This window comes from Mobula hypostoma, chromosome 5, assembly GCF_963921235.1.
Source record: "Mobula hypostoma chromosome 5, sMobHyp1.1, whole genome shotgun sequence".
NCBI lineage: Eukaryota > Metazoa > Chordata > Chondrichthyes > Myliobatiformes > Myliobatidae > Mobula > Mobula hypostoma.
The window spans coordinates 75,555,747-75,575,032 of NC_086101.1; the positions used below are offsets into that span (position 1 = coordinate 75,555,747).

Below are 19,286 nucleotides of genomic sequence, written 5' to 3' on the forward strand. Positions count from 1 at the left end.
CAGAGAACTCAGAAACAAGTACTGAAATGACCTAAGATTGGGAAGGGAGAGGACAAATAGAAGATACTTCCACTGGTGCTAAAGAGCATAGGGACAATCTCAGGATAAGATGTCAAGCCATTTAATGCAACGGTTGTGAATCTATGCAAAAGAATAGTACTTGCAGGTTTCTGACCAGAAAATTTCACTAATCAAAATAAAGTGATTTCTGGACTATAAAAAAAACTTGAGAGGAGAGCAGAGCCAAAGACAGATCAGTCATGACTTGAGTGAACAATGAAGCTAGCTCGAGGAACCTTAGTGCCAACTGCAGCACCATTTCTCAAATTCAAAAAATAACTATTATTTGCTAGCAACCTCTAGAGTCACATTCAATGGCAGACTTTGTACGCACAGACAACAAACATTCTCATAACCATTGGTGAAAGACAACTGTAAAGACACTGAAATGAGGCAAACTGGCTCTTTTGCATTGAATTCTTGGCTTGCACTATAATTTTTGGTTTGTGCTAAGGCACAAACAACTTACCAGATCTGAATAAGGGCCACTTGATTCTTCTGTCAACTCCAATGCCTCAAAACCAGGCAAAATTATGGGAGTTTTCTGCTTGACCCGACTTAATATTGGCCTAAAGTGAAGGGAAGGTTTTGGTGAAGCAAAAGCTTGCTGTATACAATAGAAGAAAATCAACTGAACAAATACAGTAATTCTTCTTTCAGATTCAATGCCATATCAAATGTTAAACGTTGAAATTTGTTAAGACATGCATTAGAGGGAAAAGTATCAACGTTGTGCTCAGGTTTAAAATGCAAAGACAGAGGCAGTATCAAATTAATGGGAAGTACTTCATATTCCACTTAGGTAGCCTCCAACCTGATGACACGAACATTGAGTTCTCCAACTTCCAATAATTTCTCCAGCTCCCCTCTTACCTCTTCCTCACCTGCCCATCACCTCCCTCTGGTGCCCCTCCTCCTTCCTTTCCTTCATCATCCATTCTCCCTCTCCTTTCACAGTTCCTTCTTCAGCCCTTTACCTTTTCCACCTATTACCTCCCAGCTTCCCACTTCATCACCCCTCCCCTACCATCCACCTCCCCCCACACCTACTATCTACCAGCTTGTATTCATTCCCCTCCCCCATCTTGTTCTAGCTTTCCCTCTACCTTTTCAGTCCTGAAGGGTCTCTGTCCCAAGTGTTTATCCCTCACCATAAATGCTGCCTAACCTGCTGAATTGTGCCAGCATTTTGTGCATTGCTCTGAAATCGAAAATACTACAGGAATATGCCAAACATCTGAAAGCACATTTAAAAATCAAGAACAAGTACAAGTGAACATTCCAAATAGTTCTCTCTCAATCCCCAACCCCACACACATTAAATGCACGCTCACTTCAGTTGCTGTGGGTAGTTTAGTGTTGTTGCTTTGGCAAAAGTAGCATTCCAAAACTGTGCAGTCTGGTTCCTGATTTGCCGGTTCTTGTGCAAGAAAGTGGTGCTGAGTAGTGATGACAACTGTTCCAGCAAGCTGCTGTCATAGGCCGAGGTGTAACGGGACTGCAAACAATGAAGAATGTCTGCATGCAACTTCTCTAGCTGCAGGGAGAGAGAAACCAACATTTAAACTATTGCATCAACCAAGCACCTAACATTATAAAATAAAAAAATGTCAAAAAAATTTGATCCTTTTGCATCAATGGTATCAATTCATTCTGATCTTTGCAATATCCATCTCTAATATTCTGGCATACATGGAAAAGGACAAAAGTGACATGCTGATATTCTTCTGCCCCCACCCCCCCCAAAAAAAAAAAATTACCTCTGGTATTATTACATTTAGAACAGAACAGTACAGGCAACTTCAGCCCACAATGCTGTGATGACCTTTGAACCTACTCTAAGATCAATACAACCCTTCATTTCTCTATCATCCATGCAGCTAAGAGTTTCTTTAATGCTCCTAATGTATCTGCCGCATCACCAACCTGGCAGGGTGTTCCACACAACTCACCACTCATAATAACTTACCTCATAACCAACCCCCATACTCCCCTCCACTCACCTTAAAATTATGCCCTGTTACATTAGACAATTAGAAATAGACTATCTGTGCCTCTCATCTGGGATATCTCCATCTAGTCTCCTCTTTGTTCCTTCACTCCAAAGAGAAAACCCTTAGTTCAACCAACATGTACCAGAAATCAACAGCAATAATCACTCGGACAAAAACCAGTCGGAAAGGGCTAATGGCAATTCAATGTATAGCAGATACAAGCAATGAAGCAGGTGGTGATGAAGAACATTCTGAACATGGGATGAATGTGGCAAAATTGAGGGTTAAATGACGAAAGATAGACCAGGAACAAGATACAGCAGTCAAAGGGTGATACAACACTGATAAAAATGGAAAGAGGATGCACATTTCAAAGTGACATACATGAGGACCAAAAATTCTAATGCAGTTCAAATGAGCAGTCAAAATAGGGTGAATCATTGGGATCTGAGAGCTGGAAGGAGTGTTTTTGAAGTGGGTCTAAAATGATTGATGCTGTTCATGTCAAAGCCTGAGAAAAACACTAGCTGGAACTTACATGGGGGGGGGGGGAAGAGAGACAATACAAGTTGGGGGGGGGGGGGCAGAGAAGAGGAGAAAAACATTCCAGAATGGTGATTGTGAACTACACAGAACATCATGTTGACACTGCTTTAGGGTTACGGTGGGTGGAATAAATGAACAATTCCAGTTCTCATTCACTACCTTCATCACTCTAGCTCCTGGGGAAGGGGGACACTGAAGACAAAACACCAAGTTATTACTATCCCAAAGTAAAATATAAATCTACTCTTTTCAGTCAAGAACTCACATGCAATGCCAGTAGCTAGAGGCAAAGGGTAAAACACTAAAAAGCTAAATATGCAACTTGATACCTTATTGGACAGTGGAGTCGTGTACACCTTTGAAGCTCCATTAATTGGGCTAAAAAAAGAAAGAAAGAAAAATTAGGGATAATGTAGTAACATGAACATCAATTATTAAAGGCACATATAGGCAGCAACATAACTACTGGAAGAGCCATGCATCTGTTCGCCATCTGCTTTGTATCCCATGTTGCACATTTATTATGGTAACTGGTTACATGAGAGTGCGCACGGTAAGGCAAAGGGAAGTAGTAACATATTCTTGCATATTTCAATGCCGTTTGTAGCTTGGGACTGGCAGAGGTTGGATCTTTTGCAGACTGTTTAATATCGCTGCGATAATGCTCAATTGTATATTTATTAAGTGCTAATAAAGGGTTTGAATTTTGGAGCAATCATTGGCACTGTGGGCAGATCACGCAAGTATAACAGTCCGTATGGTCACAGACAAGCAGCAATTATTTTGTTTTTAAATTAGTTTTGCTACATTATGCCAACTACATTAAGTGGGGCACAAAAGCAGTGAAAGAGCCCAGTTAAGAGAATGCAGTTAATTGAAGAGATATTTATTTAGAGATACAGCACAAAACAGGCCCTTCTGGCCCAACAAGCCACACCGCCCAGCAACCCACCTATTTAACGTTACCCTAATCATGGACAATTTACAATGACCATTTAACTTGCTAACCAGTACATCCTTGGACTACGGGTGAAAACCCATGATGTCACGAGGAGAACATAAAAACTCCTTACAGGCAGCGGTGGGAATTGAATTCATAGCTCCAATGCCTGAGCTGTAATAGTGTTGCGTTAACTGTTACATTGCTGTGACACCCTACTCTGCTTGCACTGTGCTTCTACATGAACCAAGGCTACTGTTTGGTCACTCCATGGAAATTTTCACTTCATTTTAAATAGCCATTAATTAGAAAATACTTTGATTTGAAAAAGACTTGTTGTTCATCATACTTTGTGTATAGTGCTTCATTGATTGTTGCATTTCTTTGTTCTAATGTGAATTCTTGCTAGAAAATAAATCTCAGGGTAGTATATGGTAACATATACATATATAGATAATAAATTTACTTCAAACTTTTCACATTTTAATAACCATTCTTCCAAAGTAACATAAGCTAGAAATAGAAACATTTGTTGCACTCAGCTAAAATTTAATAAAGAAGATGCATACTTATATACAGTCATGCAGTATTTTGCCCTACATTACTGCCAATAAAAAGTATTCTCCCCTGCCTCCCTTTAAAAGTTTTCATGTTTTATTGTTTTACAACATTGAATCACCGTGTATTTAATTTGGCTTTTTTGACACTGATTAACTGAAAAGACAAATTGGTTTAAATTACAATTATTAAACACAACATAACTCACCCCCTTCAAGTCAGTATTTAGTAGATGCACCTTTGGCAGCAATTACAGCCATGAGTCTGTGTGGATTAGTCTATCAGCTTTGCACATCTGGACACTAATTTTTCCCCCATTCATCTTCAGAAGACTGCTCAAGCTGTCAAATTGCACGCAGATCGTGAGTGAACAGCCTTTTTCAAGTTTAGCCACAAATTCCCAATTGGACTGAGGTCTGGACTCTTGACTTGGCCACTCCAGGACGTTAACGTTGTTGTTTTTAAAGACATTCCCGCGTAGCTTTGGCTTTACGCTTGGGGCCATTGTCTTGCTGGTAAACAAATCTTCTCCCAAGTCGCAGTTCTCTTGCAGACTGTATCAGATATTCCTCCAGGATCTCCCTGTATTTTACTGCATTCATTTCACCTCCACCTTCACACGCCTTTCCCACAGCATGATGCAGCCACCACCATACTTCACGGTAGGGATGGTGTGTTTTTGATAATGTGCAGTGTTTGGCTTACAACAAACATAGCGTATAGTCTGATGGTCAAGCAGCATAATTTTGGTTTCATCTGACCATAAAACCTCCTTCCAGCTGACTTCAGTCTCCCACTTGCCTTCTGTCAAACTCTAGCCGAGATTTCATTTGAATTCCCCCCCCCCCCCCCCAACAGTGGCTTTCTCTTTGCCAGACTCTCAAAGCTGTGACTGGTGAAGCACCCAGGCAACAGTTGTTGTCTCTTCTCAGCCACTGAAGCTTGTAGCTCCTCCAGAGTTGCCATAGGTCTCTTGGCAGCATTCCTTATTAGTCCCCTTCTTGCAGAGTCACTCAGTTTTTGAGAACAGCCTGTTCTAGGCAGGTTTACAGATGTTGCATATTCTTTCCATTTCTTGATGATTAACTGTACTCTAAGGGATAGTCAATGACTTGCAAATTTTCTTATATCCATCTCCTGACTTCTGCTTTTCATTAATGCTTTCACGGAGTTGCTAGTCATGCTCTTTTGTCTTCATGTAGTTTTTGCCAGAATACTGACTCACCAGCAGTTGGACCTTCCGGATACAGGCATTATTTTTACTACAATCAATTGAAATGCCTTGACAGCACACAAGTGATCTCCATTTAACTAATTATGTGACTTCTGAACCTAATTGACTGTACCAGCGATGATTTGGTGTGTTGTATTAAAGGAGATGAACACTTATGCAATCAATTATTTTGTGTTTTATGTTTGTAATTAATTTAGATCACTTGTTGAGATCTGTTTTCACTTTGGCACCAAAGTGTCTTTTTCTGTTGATCAGTGTCAAATAAAAAATGCCAAATTAAATGCACTGTGATTCAATGCTGTAAAACAATAAAACACAAGCTTCTAAAGGGGGGGGGCGGGGGTACTGAATACATTTTATAGGCAGTGTATACATAGCTAGGGTGCCTAAGACATTTGCACAGTAGTGCATTTGTCAATATGCAGAGAGTGCATTTGTAAATCTGGCAGGATGTTGGGAATGGTGAAGCAAAGGTGGAGAGCCACAGAAGGGGTATGGCACAGGTGGCAGAGGAGTGCCAAGGACTGAGGGTGGCATGGGTGCAGACACATACAGCCCCGATACACCAGGCAAGGTCACGATTGCAAATAATTAGTTTATTGATCATTAGAGAGTGTCTCTCTGGTCTTCCCACTCTCTCTCCTCTTCCTTCCCCTTTTCCCAACCATGATTCCTCTCTCCCTGCCCCCTTCCCACTCTCAGTCCAGTTGGATAGATTCTCCAAGACATTGATGCTGTTGAATCCAACTGTTTATTCTTAGATTAAACTGTTTAATTCTTTGCAGCTTAACAATTAATTATCTGTTTGTATTTTAAGTAGTTCATATATGCATGTAACAGTTTAATATGCTTCTTAGTGGTCAAAGTATGTATATGCAGTTGTTCAGTGTGTTCACTAGTAGTTATGTTGGTATTATTTGGGAAAGCTCTGAAAGCTTCTCTTGGTGCTGAGTTATTTGAATAGGAGCTTTCTCATTGGTTGAGTCTTATCTATGAATTTGAATTGATTTTTTTCTTATCTAAAGCAGCTTCTGGATACACAAACCATTTCAATTAAATTGATTAAGAGTAAGAAACTCACTATATAGTATTGAACAGATAGTATTATAGCTAGCTATTCCTTAGGAACAGAATTGTTTTGCACTTGGCTTTGATTACCCAAGTGAAATGCTATAGAAAATCAAACTGAACATAAAAATTATACATACTTTGACGTCCTTTCATAGAAGGTGGATATGGAATCTGCTAAGCTGGTGAACACTGCTTCAATTGCTGATGCCACGGACAGGTGAGTGAAGATATTGGAGAGAATGCCGACAATGCCACCTCCAATGGATACCATTCCAGAAACTGACATTTCAAACTGAGATTCCTTGGAACTTAGCTCATGAAAAGCATCTGTGATTTTCACTAGAAGTTTAAGCAATGAAGTGAGATTTCCAAGAGGCTCCTGTTTTTTCTTTAACCAGTGTGTAGGTGTGTGTGGTGCTAGAGAGAGAAAAAAAGAGAAAAAGTTTCTATTATTTATGACAATCCTTTTGTTGCTGACTGAAACAGCCTTAGACTTATCAATTTTTTGGTAAAGAGCAACCATGATCTACTAAAATGCATCATATATACCACAGGCAAAAACCCTTGATAAAACATGTATTCTTTACTCTGTCTCAGTCCAGATCATAACGCAGATTCACTCTTTCAAATCCAATCACAAAGGACAGTATACTATTTGTGCAACAAATTGAACATTTCTGAAATTATGATTTTAGCCTTTGAGTAAGATTATTACTCCATGGAATGCAAATTTTGTATAATTCACTTGATACAGATTTAAATCAGGTTTGTGAAATAAAAGGAAAAAACTTCTAAACATTTAATTTCAAAAAGAACCTGAACTCTAATGTCAGAATGTGCTGTCTTTTGCCCCATTTAAAGCAGCAAAGAAATCTTTTGCCTCAGGTCTCAAATTAAATCAGTGTGAGAACTAATTCATTCAGTAAAATTGAATGCACAAATCTACACACTGGTTCCAATACTGCAATAGACAGTGCAGTGAGGTGTGATATTAATACTTACTGTTGGCTTTTTGTTGAAACTTTGAGAACTGAGAGAAGTCAACACATTCAACCATCACATTTAAGATATGAACAATTGCCTCCAACGAAGATAAGCTCTGAAGAGAGAAAGAAAATTTAATAATACAGCTATTCCTTTACTTGGTTAATATATTGCCAGATTTAGAGATAAGAGATCAATTTACTCAAATTAACTCAGTTCTGTAAAACCCTTTTTAAACCCAATGTTTAAAATATATTCAAACTCCAATTTCTTAATTTGTATTAAGGTGAATATTCAATAAGATTAATTATAGCAAGTACATGTTGAGCAAGAGATGTGTAGGTGCAGAAATGGACATGGGACTGCCTACATTTACAATGCACTAAATGGTAAATCACACACCATGGCCCATCCTGAAAACTATCTGCTAATGCCTATAAAGGACATAGTAATTATAGAATAAATCACAAATTGGCAGTTATGATTTTAAAAGTGATTTACTGTTCCAGCATTCATATAAAAAAACTGCCAATCTCAACGCCAACTGTAATTATTGAACTGCCCATGAAAAATCTGATAACAATGGAAACAAAATCAAATTTATAGGACCTACAGGAAAGAGGTCAATAAGACTGAAAGAGTGCAGAGAAAATTTAAAAGGACTTCACCAGGACTTGAGGACCCAAGTTAGAGGGGAAAGTTTGATGTTTTGGTATACAGAACTATGAGGGGTATAGATAGGATAAATTCAAGCAGCACCCTCCCCCCCCCACTGAGGTTGGGTGAGGCTACAAATAGAGGTCGTCGGTTAAAGGTGAAAGGTGAAATGTTTAAGGGGGAACTTCTAAACTCAGAGAATGGTGAGAATGTGGAACAAACTGCCAGCACAAGCAGTGGATGCAGGTTGAATTATTCGATGGACCCCAATGGCCTATTTGTGTGCTGCAGTTTTCTATGACTCTTAACCATATGTACCCACAGCTATTTGATGTCATCCAATAAATGCATTGCTAAATTCAAAAAGATACTTACAGAAAAAGAGTCATCATCCAGTATTGCTAAAATTTTGACACTCAGCTCCTCACAGCAGACGTTGGCTTCTGCTGTTGCCACCAAAGCTGCACAACGTGCAAATGTTTTATACAACTCAGCCCATGTTCTTAGTGCTGACTTCACTGTAGACTGGAAGGAGGGTACAATAAAATTCAGTTTTCATGAGATTACAAGAAAAGCATTTACATTCAACATAAACCATTTTGTATATGGAACCTTCAATGACTAAGCAAAGCAAATACCTGTACAATTAAGCAGATTGACTACAGCTAGAACCATTTTCAATGGACTTTCAGAATACTCTTATGTCCATCCACTCACCACCATCCCCTATGTGAAGCTATTTAGTAGAATAAGTCTAAACTCCCAATCTAAGTTACCTATCCAAAAATCTGCCTAAACTCACTTCAGCATCAATAGACAAATACTAAATACTACTGAAAACCACATACAAGCAGGGGTTCCCAACTTGTATGCCATGAAACCTTACCTTTAACAGTGGAGTCTGTGTACCCCAGTTTGGGAACCCCTGACAGAATGCCCAATGTCCTTTCTTCAGACTATTAACAGATTAATAATGCCTCACCACCATCCTTTTAGGACTTTTTTAAAATCCAAAGTGCAGTAAACAAGATTTCTCAAATTATCTATTAAATGTACGATGTTGACTCTATGTGCCACTGCATATCAATTCTCACCCTGTCAAGCCTCTTTAGGGGAGCTTTATCATGTTACTCCACATCCTCTGTGTTGGGCACGTGGCCAAGTGGTTAAGGCGTTCATCTAGTGATCTCAAGGTCGCTGGTTTGAGCCTCAGCTGTGGCAGCGTGTTTGTGTCCTTGAGCAAGGCACTTAACCACACACTGCTCTAGTGTCTGTGTGAGGAGTGGCGCCCCACACAGACTTCCAATCTTCGCCTTGTAAGGCATGAAAATGCCCGATGCAGGCCTCTCACGGTCTGAGTCGACGTTCCCTCCCTCCCCTCTGCTAAAGGAAAACTTTCTAATCTTTTTACAATAAAGGAAGAGAAATTCCTTGTTGACACAAGACTGCAAGTGCAGGAATCAAAACAATGGAGGAACTCAGCAGTCAGGTAGATCTATGGAGGGATTCTGGTTTTAACCTTCCTTTCCAGTCCTGATGAAGAGCCTTGGCCAGCATTCTGTGTGTATTTCTCCATAATCCCTCACTTCAAACTTTTGTTTGCACCTGACCCTAAGCTTCCATAACTTGAGACCAGAACAAGATACAACACAAGTTTTGCCATACCTAAAGTCAACATTACCTGTGGAAGATTTTGTTTGGTAAACAAGTGGTTGATTGGTAGTGTCAATGCAATGTACATAGCACGGAAGTTATGCTCTAATGCGTCTCCTTGATTTACCTCATTTGTCTAAAGAAGCAAAGAATGATACAAGTCACAAAAATATGAAATAAAATCACTGCTTTACTTCAAATAGTGAAAAGTACAGATTGTTTAGAACTATCCAGGGAATGACACCTTAACTCTTGAAGGCTATTTACAAGGGTTGGAATGGAAAATGACAGTATTCCTTCATACATACCTGGGTGACCCGATCGGTCAGCGGATTAACAACAATGCTCCACATTCTCCAGAGGTGCTCTTTGTTTGCTGCCAGGGCTGCAGACTGGTTAACAACATTTAAAACTGACTCACTGAATGCCAGTGAGCACGTGGGGCCAGACAATCCGTAACCAACGAGAGTTTCAAGAATAGTGAAAAATCTAAATTGTATATTAAAAACAAAAATTAGAATTGCATGTCAGCTGGAAACGTTCCTTTAACTTGTCAGGAATACAAAAATTCAACTAATTAATTGTTAAGGTGCTATTGCAAACTTCAACATCTTCAATTATAAAATTAAGTATTATCCACCCAAAATACCACAAAACAAAATCAGCTTTGGAGTTTACATATATATTAAGTACATGATAGCAACCAAATTCAGTTCCCAAAACCCCTTAAATTTATTCATTCCCATGTCCAGAAGAATCTAATGGGAGCAATTTATTTGTTTATCCTCCACACAAGCGCCTCTTTGGTCAGGAGGGAGGAAAAGTCTAGAGAGCATGTTTAGGGGTTTCTACAGTTGGAGGAGCAGATAGCTATTCGCAGTCGTAGAAACAATTCCAGAATCATACCTAGTGATAAGAATATTGTCAACAATTTTGAGCCCCATATCTCAGAAAGGATGTGTTATCACTGGAGAAAGTCTAGAGGAGGTTCATGAGAATGATTCCAAGAAAGAAGGGGTTAACACATGAGAAGCATTTGGTAGCTTTGGGCCTGTACTCACTGGTATTTAGAAGAATGCAGGGGGATCTCATTGAAACCTACCGAATGTGAAAGGACTAGATAGGGTGGATGTGGAGAGGATGTTTCCTATAGTGGAGGTATCCAGAACTAGAGGGCACAGCCTCAAAATTGAGGGGTGACCCTTTAGAATAGAGGTAAGGAGGATTTTTGTTTTTAGCTAGAGTAGTAAATCTGTGGAAAAGACTGCAGTGGAGGCCAAGTCCCTGGATATATTTAAGGGGGAAGTTGATAGTATTCTGATCGGTCAGATCATCGAAGGATATGGCGAGAAGGCAGGTGTGCGAGGTTGAGTGGGATCCGGGATCAGCCATGATGCAGTGACAGAGCAGACTCCATGGGCTAAATAGCCTAATTCTACTCCTACGTCTTAATAAGGTCATCATAAAGTGGCTGCAGAAAATTCTGAAGTAACAAACTGAAAAGCCACAAGCCTAAACCCACAGAGAAAGGAATGAAGTACTGCAGGTAGATTTCAAGTGGTTAAGAATATTAAATAATTCTCTGGCAATAATATGATGGCACACATAAATGAACTATTTCTAACTATTCTAGGTATTTAAAAAAAAGGTTTCAGATGGAATGATCTCCAGAGCCCTGATCTCTAACACCAAGCGAGTGGTGAGTGCGTGGAAAGGGCTGCCAGCAACGGTGGCGGAGGCGGATACAATAGGGTCTTTTAAGACTCTTGGATAGGTAGATGGAGCTTAGAAAAATAGAGGGCTATGGATAACCCTCGGTATTTCCTAAAGTAAGTTCATGTCCAGCACAGCATTGTGGGTTGAAGGGCCTGTAGGTTTTCCTATGATTCTATGAGGCTATCTGGGACTACCTGGAGAGACAGAAGCAACTGAGACAGCTGAAGTCTGCAAAAGAACTGCAGTAAGTTCTCCAAAACACTTGGAACAACCTACAAGCCAATTTTCCTGCAAAACTGCACTGACGCAGTTTTAAAGGCAAAGGGTGGTCAAACCAAATATTGATTTAATTTTTTTTATTGTTTACTGCTCTTCATAGCAAACTTTGATATTCAGAAACTTTTCATTTATGAAAGCATCTTTGCTTTACACATTTTTTAAAAAAGTACAAAGTCTCTTCCAAAATACTGTATGTACTTTGATAGTAAATTTACTTTAAACTTTGAAACAGGGGTTCCCAACTTTTCCTTTTCTTAAAAACACCATAGACCCCTACCATTAACTGAGGGGTCCCTGGACTCCAAACGGAGAACCCTGGTTTAAGAAGAAGAGGTTGAAGAATAGCAATGAAGACTTCCTAAACTTTCAACATACACTGCAAGCCCCTAAAATTTAGTACCAAGATCAGTTTTTAATCTTTGTAATAATGAAGTATAGGCATACAGGTCACAACGGCAGTGAAATGAATACAGTTACAAATTTTAAGGAGCTGCTGACAGGCTGAGAATTGAAATGTACCTCTCCCCCTCGTGAAATTTAGCTTGATTAGCTGGAGGAAGTTTTTTTTCCTTGGGGTGGGGTGGCAGATTATGGAAAAGGAGAGCAAAAAAAGCAAGCTAGCTGCTGTAGGAACTCTGTAGGTCAGGTAGAATCTGTGGAGACAAAGGGATAGCTGATGTTTCTAGTTGCGCCCCTGCAGCAGGTCCGAATGCAAGGACACAGATCCTTGAAGCTGTTCGTACAGATAGATAACATGGTTAGGATTCCTCAGCTGAGAGGACCGCATTCAGTCTTGTCACAAAGGTATAGCAAAGATGCAATAGTGCAGAGAAAATTCACCAGGACATTACTTGGGATGAAGTAGTTATGAGTAGAGACTAGCGGCTAGGTATGTTCTCCCTGGAGCAGAGAAGACAAGTCAGGACCTGATTAAGCGTATAAAATTTTGAGTGGACTGCAGGAAGATCCCTCCCCCCCACCCCCCCACCACCACCTGTAATTGTGTTGATGAAATCATGAATGACTAGATGAACAGATGAATCACTGAGGCACAGAGAGCCAAAGACCAAGTGCTGGGTAATGGAATTAATACAGAAGGGTACTAACTGGTTGGCAGGTAGAGGTTGGGCCCAAAGACCCGCTTCCATTTTGTACAAGTGACTGGTCAGCAATTTGAGAGTCTACCCTGCTATTCCCCATGGGCCTACACTTTTCCTTTTTAAAATTTTAGAGTGATAACTCACTTAAAAGGCTCCTCATTTATTATTTACTGCCCAGCAGTCCTCTGATTTAACCCTAGCTTAATCATGGGACAATTTACAATGTCTAATTAACCTACCAAGGGCTACGTTTTTGGACTGGAAGGAAATCAGAAATACAGAGCACATGGGAGAACTTACAGGCCGTGGCAGGAATTGAACCCAGGTCGCCTGTGCTGTAAAGTGTTGCGCTAACCATTACGCTTACCGTACCACCTCATGTTGCTGTCAATATTAAAAAGCAATGCATCTCAAAACATATCTAGTAAGGTAATCAAAATAACAGCAACTGTAAAAAATCCTTAACATTTATAATACCACATTATAATATCACATTACTTGAAATGTACCTTTCTTCAACCACACAACATTCCACTAAACTGTTGTGGAAGAGCAAGATGATCAGGAAGAGTGCTGGAGTGCCCTGAAAATACAAACGTTGATTAAAATGAACAATCAGACACGATCTAAAATGAAGAGGGAAGTGCGATGTTGAGCCACCTAATATGCTTGTTATACGCAAAGCTACACAATTCTAATTAACAAAATGAAGACAGGTTGCTTTAATTCATGCACAACTTTACAGAAGCACTCATTTTTCAGACTTCCTTCTACAAAAACTCCACAACATCTTCATGCATACTTGTGTCAAAAAAAAATTGTATTTCACTCATTCCAGTCATCTCTTTTCCTACTTTCACATCACAATATAGCACAAAGTACATTCATACATTCAGAATGTCCATGTTGGCAACCTGGTATGCAGGTGATCCCAAGACTTTTTGAGGGAGTCCTTTGATAGTTGCTTCTATAAGACCCTAGAAATAAAACCAAAACAAGTCATAACACGTGTTCATAAACTGATTCCCCCGCCCCCCCCCGTCACTAACTCTTACTTTGTTTATTCAATCCACTATACCGTAGTTTATCAGGCAAAATTCAATTCCAGAGAAAAACAACTCCCAAAGCTGTCTGGATAACAAAAAAAAACCTTCAGCAGGTAAATCAGTTTTCTAGGTGGATCAGCTGACAAAGGCAGAGTGTAAATGATACAAAGAACAAAGCCAAAGATTTATATTTCCAGTTTGGGCTAATAGTAAGAGTTCAATGTTTGTTCTTAGCTCCTTCAATGGACAAGTGCACAGATATTTTCTTTCATCATGCTCTCAATATTCACGAGGCTCAAACCTGATGCCCTTAAGCATGGTACCATGGGGGGGGGGGGGCAAGATGCCCAAGGATTAACAGAAAAGTTTTAACAAAAAAGGGCAAGAAAATCTAAAACATCCTCAATGTTGGGTTTATACATTTTGTTTAGCATTAGTAACAAAATGCAAAAAAAACCTTTAGACTAAAGGAAGAATGGTAACAGCTGCTACACCAAAGCTTCTTTCAATTACACACATTTGAGTAGAAATTATGAAGTACATGCAATTGACTTGTTTTGAAACTACTCACTTGCCCAAATGATATAGCCTATAACTTGCAGCACAATAAGAGCTTGCTAATGACCTTGAAGAAAACTCAAAGGATTCACTGAAAGCCTGTAGCAACAAACTGCTGCTGACATATGTCAAAACAGAAGACTTGGTATGTCATCAAGCAAGCTGAGCAACTAATCAGATTAAGGAAATTATGATTAAAATGTCAAGAAAAAATTACAAATCTCTCTCAAACCAGTAAACAGCTCTGATCTGCAAATTAAAGTTGAAAGAGTTATAGAAAAGCACAGCACAGAAACAGGCCCTTCAGCCCTTCTAGCCTAGAATCATTTAAACTGCCTATTGCTATCCACATGCACCAGGACCATAGCCCTCTATACCCCCACCATCCATGTACCTATTCAAAATTCTCTTAAAAGCTGAAAGCGAGCTCACGTGCACGACTTGTGCTGATAGTTTGTTCCGCAACCACACGACCCTCTATATGAAGAGACTTCCTCTCATGTTCCTCTTAAAGCTTTTCACCTTTCACCCTTAAACCATGACCTCAAGTTGTAGTCCAACCCAACCTCAGTAGAAAAAGTGCGCTTGTGTTTAGCCCATCTATATCCCTCAATTTTGTATACCACTATCACATCCCTCTCAACCTTCTACATTCCAAGAAATAAAGTTTTAACATATTGAATCTTTCCTTATAATTCAGGTCCTCCAGTTCAGACAACATTCTTGCAATTTTCACTGTAATCTTTCAACCTTATTTACATCTTTCTTGTAGGTAAGTGACCGAAACTGCGCACAATATTATAAATTAGGCCTCACCAATGTCTTTTCCAACATCTTATCTCCTGTACCCAATGTGCCAAAAGCTTTCCTTACAACCCTGTCCACCTGTGACACCAATTCCAATGAATTATAGACCTGCATTCCAAGATCCCTTTGTTCTACAGCACTCCTCGGTGTCCTGCTGTTCTCTGTGCAAGAACAAGGATGGTCCAAACTAAGTGCAAAACCTCACATTTGTCTGCATTAAATTCTATCTGCCATTTTGGTTAAGCCCATTTTTCCACTGATGAAGATTCCTCTGCAAGCCACGACAGCCTTCCTCACCAATTACAACCCCAATCTTGCCGTCATCCGCAAATTTTCTGATCCAGTTAAGCACATATCATCCAGACTGTTGATATAGGTGACAAACAACAACAGACCCAGCAATGATCTGGATGACAATGTGCTTAACTGGATCAGCAAGGATCGGTGCTGGGTCTGTTGTTTTTGTTTGTCATCAATATCAATGATCTGGATGATAAACAGACCCAGCACCAATCCCCTGCAGAACTCCGCTAGACACAAGCCTCCAGTGAAACAGGGAACACTCTACTACCCCTCTCTGGTTTCTCTGACAAAGCCAACATCTAATCCAATTTACTCCTCATCCTGAATACTCTGCTACTTAACCTTCCTGACTGACCTCCCATGCAGGACCTTGCCAAATGCTTGCTAAAGACCACGTAGACAATATTCACTACTTCCCTTCAACTTTCCTGGTAACTTCCTTGAAAAACTCCAAAACTGGTTAGACATGATCTGCACTGTATCTCAATAAATAAGTAAAGTTGGTGAGGCAAATGGGGCTGCGCTAATGTTACTGATTTTCAAAAGGAATTTCAGAGTGAGATAAAACAGATTGGTCATATTGGATGAGCTCAGTATAAAAGTAACAGTCAACAGCTTCTCACTTACAGAAGAGTGAAGAACTGAGAGGATGCAAAATAAATGTAGAAGAACACAAAGGAGACAAAAGTGACTAGAGGGAAAGTATCTTCTATGGAATATACTATGGAATTGAAAGAGTCAAATCTAATTCAGGTTTCCCAAAAGAAAAACTTAAAAATGCTAGAAAAAGGAAAATAATAGCAGGGAAAATATGAAAGTGGTACCAATTGGATTGCTCTTTGATAGAGCCAGCGTGGATCTGCCAGGACAAATTGTCTACTACTGAATTATAAATCTTTAACTTTATTGCTTTGTCCACAGAATCATAGTGTACCACCAATATCCAGTTTCATTTGATCATACACAGATGATATACCTTACAAAAGGTTTCTAAAATGCTGTATGGATAATCATTCACTACTAAAGTGAGATTACAGGTGTCCCCTGCTTTCTGAATGTCCTCTTTACGACACTTCGCTTTTACAAAAGATCTACATTAGTACCTGTTTTCGTTAACTGAAAGAGGATTTTCACTTTTACAAAAAAAGATGCTCGCTTTAAACTTGTGTTTACCCCGAGAAAGAGTACCATGATCATGAAGCCTTGCGCAGGATGGTGTGTGCACATGCGTGTACGTACTCATTTTTTTCCCCGACAAATCGATTTTGGCTCAAATTTCCCGATTCTGTTCAGTGAAACTACACCGTACATACATTATTTCTACTTTATATAGGCTGTGTATTTATCATATCATTCCTGCTTTTACACGAAGCTAGGCGGCAGTGTTAGCTGTGAGGAGGACGCTAAGAGGATGCAGGGTGACTTGGATAGGTTAGGTGAGTGGGCAAATTCATGGCAGATGCAGTTTAATGTGGATAAATGTGAGGTTATCCACTTTGGTGGCAAAAACAGGAAAACAGATTATTATCTGAATGGTGGCTGATTAGGAAAAAGGGAGGTGCAACGAGACCTGGGTGTCATTATACACCAGTCATTGAAAGTGGGCATGCAGGTACAGCAGGCGGTAAAAAAGGCGAATGCTATACTAGCATTCATAGCAAGAGGATTCGAGTACAGGAGCAGGGAGGTACTACTGCAGTTGTACAAGGCCTTGGTGAGACCACACCTGGAGTATTGTGTGCAGTTTTGGTCCCCTAATCTGAGGAAAGACATCCTTGCCATAGAGGGAGTACAAAGAAGGTTCACCAGATTGATTCCTGGGATGACAGGACTTTCATATGATGAAAGACTGGATCAACTAGGCTTATACTCGTTGGAATTTAGAAGATTGAGGGGGGATCTTATTGAAACGTATAAAATCCTAAAGGGATTGGACAGGCTAGATGCAGGAAGATTGTTCCCGATGTTGGGGAAGCCCAGAATGAGGGGTCACAGTTTGAGGATAAAGGGGAAGCCTTTTAGGACTGAGATTAGGAAAAACTTCTTCACACAGAGTGGTGAATCTGTGGAATTCTCTGCCACAGGAAACAGTTGAGGCCAGTTCATTGGCTATATTTAAGAGGGAGTTAGATATGGCCCTTGTGGTTAAAGGGATCAGGGGGTATGGAGGGAAGGCAGGTACAGGGTTCCGAGTTGGATGATCAGCCATGATCATACTGAACGGCGGTGCAGGCTCGAAGGGCCGAATGGTCTACTCCTGCACCTATTTTCTAGGTTTCTATATGTTAGTGTTATTTTAGGTTTTATGTGCTATTTGGTATGATTTGGTAGGTTATTTTTTGGGTCTGGGAATGCTCAAAATATTTTCCCATATAAATTAATGGCAATTGCTTCGCTTTACGAATGGTTTCATAGGAACTCTCTACATTCGGATAGTGGGGGAAACCTGTATATAAAAAGTACAGCACATTTCCCAAAGGTTTACTGTACTTACTAAAGCTCTGTGTGCTGTGACAGCATCCAAAGTTACCACCTGCTGCAATGCTTGTAGTAGCAGCGTCAATAGCTCCGATACTTGTCGCTCCTTCTTTGAGCCTGAATTTAAATACAACTTAAAATTAGAAACTTCGGCTTTCAGATTCTTTGGTAAAGTTTCCATGGTTGCAGTGTAACTACCTACATCACACTTAAGAAATTAATCATTTCAGAATATCTAATGTGGCCAGGAAGACATTTAAGTTTATATGGGTGTGATCCTGAATGGATCTTATCCTTAGACGCTACAGTAGTGTAGCAGTTAGCACAATACTATTACAGCTCAGGGCATCGGAGTTCAGGTTCAATTCCAGCACAGTTTGTAAGGAGTTTCTGTATGTCTGATCCACGGAATGCGTGGGTTTTCCCAGGTGCTCCAGTCTCCTCCCACAGTCCAAAGATGTACTGGGTAGGATAATTGGTCATTGTAAATTGTCCCATGATTAGGTTAGGGTTAAATTTGTGTTGTCACGGGTTGATGGGGCAGCCTGCCTCAGTCACTATTCAGAAGGGCCCATTCCACACTGTATCGCTAAATAAATACATAAAACTCAACCAACCTGACTCAATACCATTTTTCACATAGCTGATCAGATGCTGCCAGATAAGGTTAAGCAGGGTATCTATAGAAGACAACAAGGAAAAGTTAGCAAACACATACTAAAAAAAAAATTACCATATCTATTTGTAACACCACCTTTGGGGATCTAAGGGCCAAAACGCCAAGGTCCTTTGTGTCACTTAACGCTCCCTATGGCATACTGTATATCCTTTCCCTATCAGACCTCCCAAAATGCATTAACATACACCTATCAAGATTAAATTTGATTTGCCATTGTTCCAGCCTACTTGCCAGCTGATCAACATCATTCTGAAGCCCAAGACCATCCTCCCCTATAAACTGTACTGAAGTTTCAATAAGGAACTCAACACTTCTTGCTACTTTTTCCAAAGTTAATCAGATAGGATCTCCTATCAAAGTCTCGCTGATATCCCTGGATGAATCTCTGCAGTCCATGAAAATTAATCATCTACTTTTCCAAGTGAAGAATAACCTCATCCCTTTGCTTTTTCCAACAATTTTCTGACCTCTAACATTAGTCTTGGTGACCTACAATTACCTGGCTTGTTCCTATTGCTTTTCCTGAATAATAAAAAGGTACTGATACCAATTTTCAATATTTACCTTCAATACCCTTTCACTTAGTGTCACAGATCAGAAAGCCAAGACACCTTAGTTTCTAT

At 39.9% G+C, this 19,286-nt stretch overlaps 1 protein-coding gene across 4 annotated transcripts in view; it reads right to left on the reverse strand.

Moving 5' to 3' along the window:
- Positions 1 to 19,286, reverse strand: part of rif1 (replication timing regulatory factor 1) — a 94,019-nt gene that overhangs the window by 39,274 nt on the left and 35,459 nt on the right. For 3 of the 4 annotated variants that reach the window (XM_063048571.1, XM_063048575.1, XM_063048574.1), the window contains exons 14-25: positions 18,602 to 18,664; positions 18,001 to 18,101; positions 13,683 to 13,769; positions 13,302 to 13,375; positions 10,006 to 10,186; positions 9,726 to 9,833; positions 8,420 to 8,569; positions 7,406 to 7,502; positions 6,541 to 6,820; positions 2,930 to 2,978; positions 1,395 to 1,597; positions 530 to 629 (exon numbers count right to left, since the gene is read on the reverse strand). In XM_063048571.1, coding sequence (XP_062904641.1) covers positions 530 to 629; positions 1,395 to 1,597; positions 2,930 to 2,978; positions 6,541 to 6,820; positions 7,406 to 7,502; positions 8,420 to 8,569; positions 9,726 to 9,833; positions 10,006 to 10,186; positions 13,302 to 13,375; positions 13,683 to 13,769; positions 18,001 to 18,101; positions 18,602 to 18,664 — 1,493 coding nt within the window. The remainder of the gene's footprint in view (positions 1 to 529; positions 630 to 1,394; positions 1,598 to 2,929; positions 2,979 to 6,540; positions 6,821 to 7,405; positions 7,503 to 8,419; positions 8,570 to 9,725; positions 9,834 to 10,005; positions 10,187 to 13,301; positions 13,376 to 13,682; positions 13,770 to 18,000; positions 18,102 to 18,601; positions 18,665 to 19,286) is intronic. The other variant, XM_063048573.1, reaches the window with a different exon arrangement.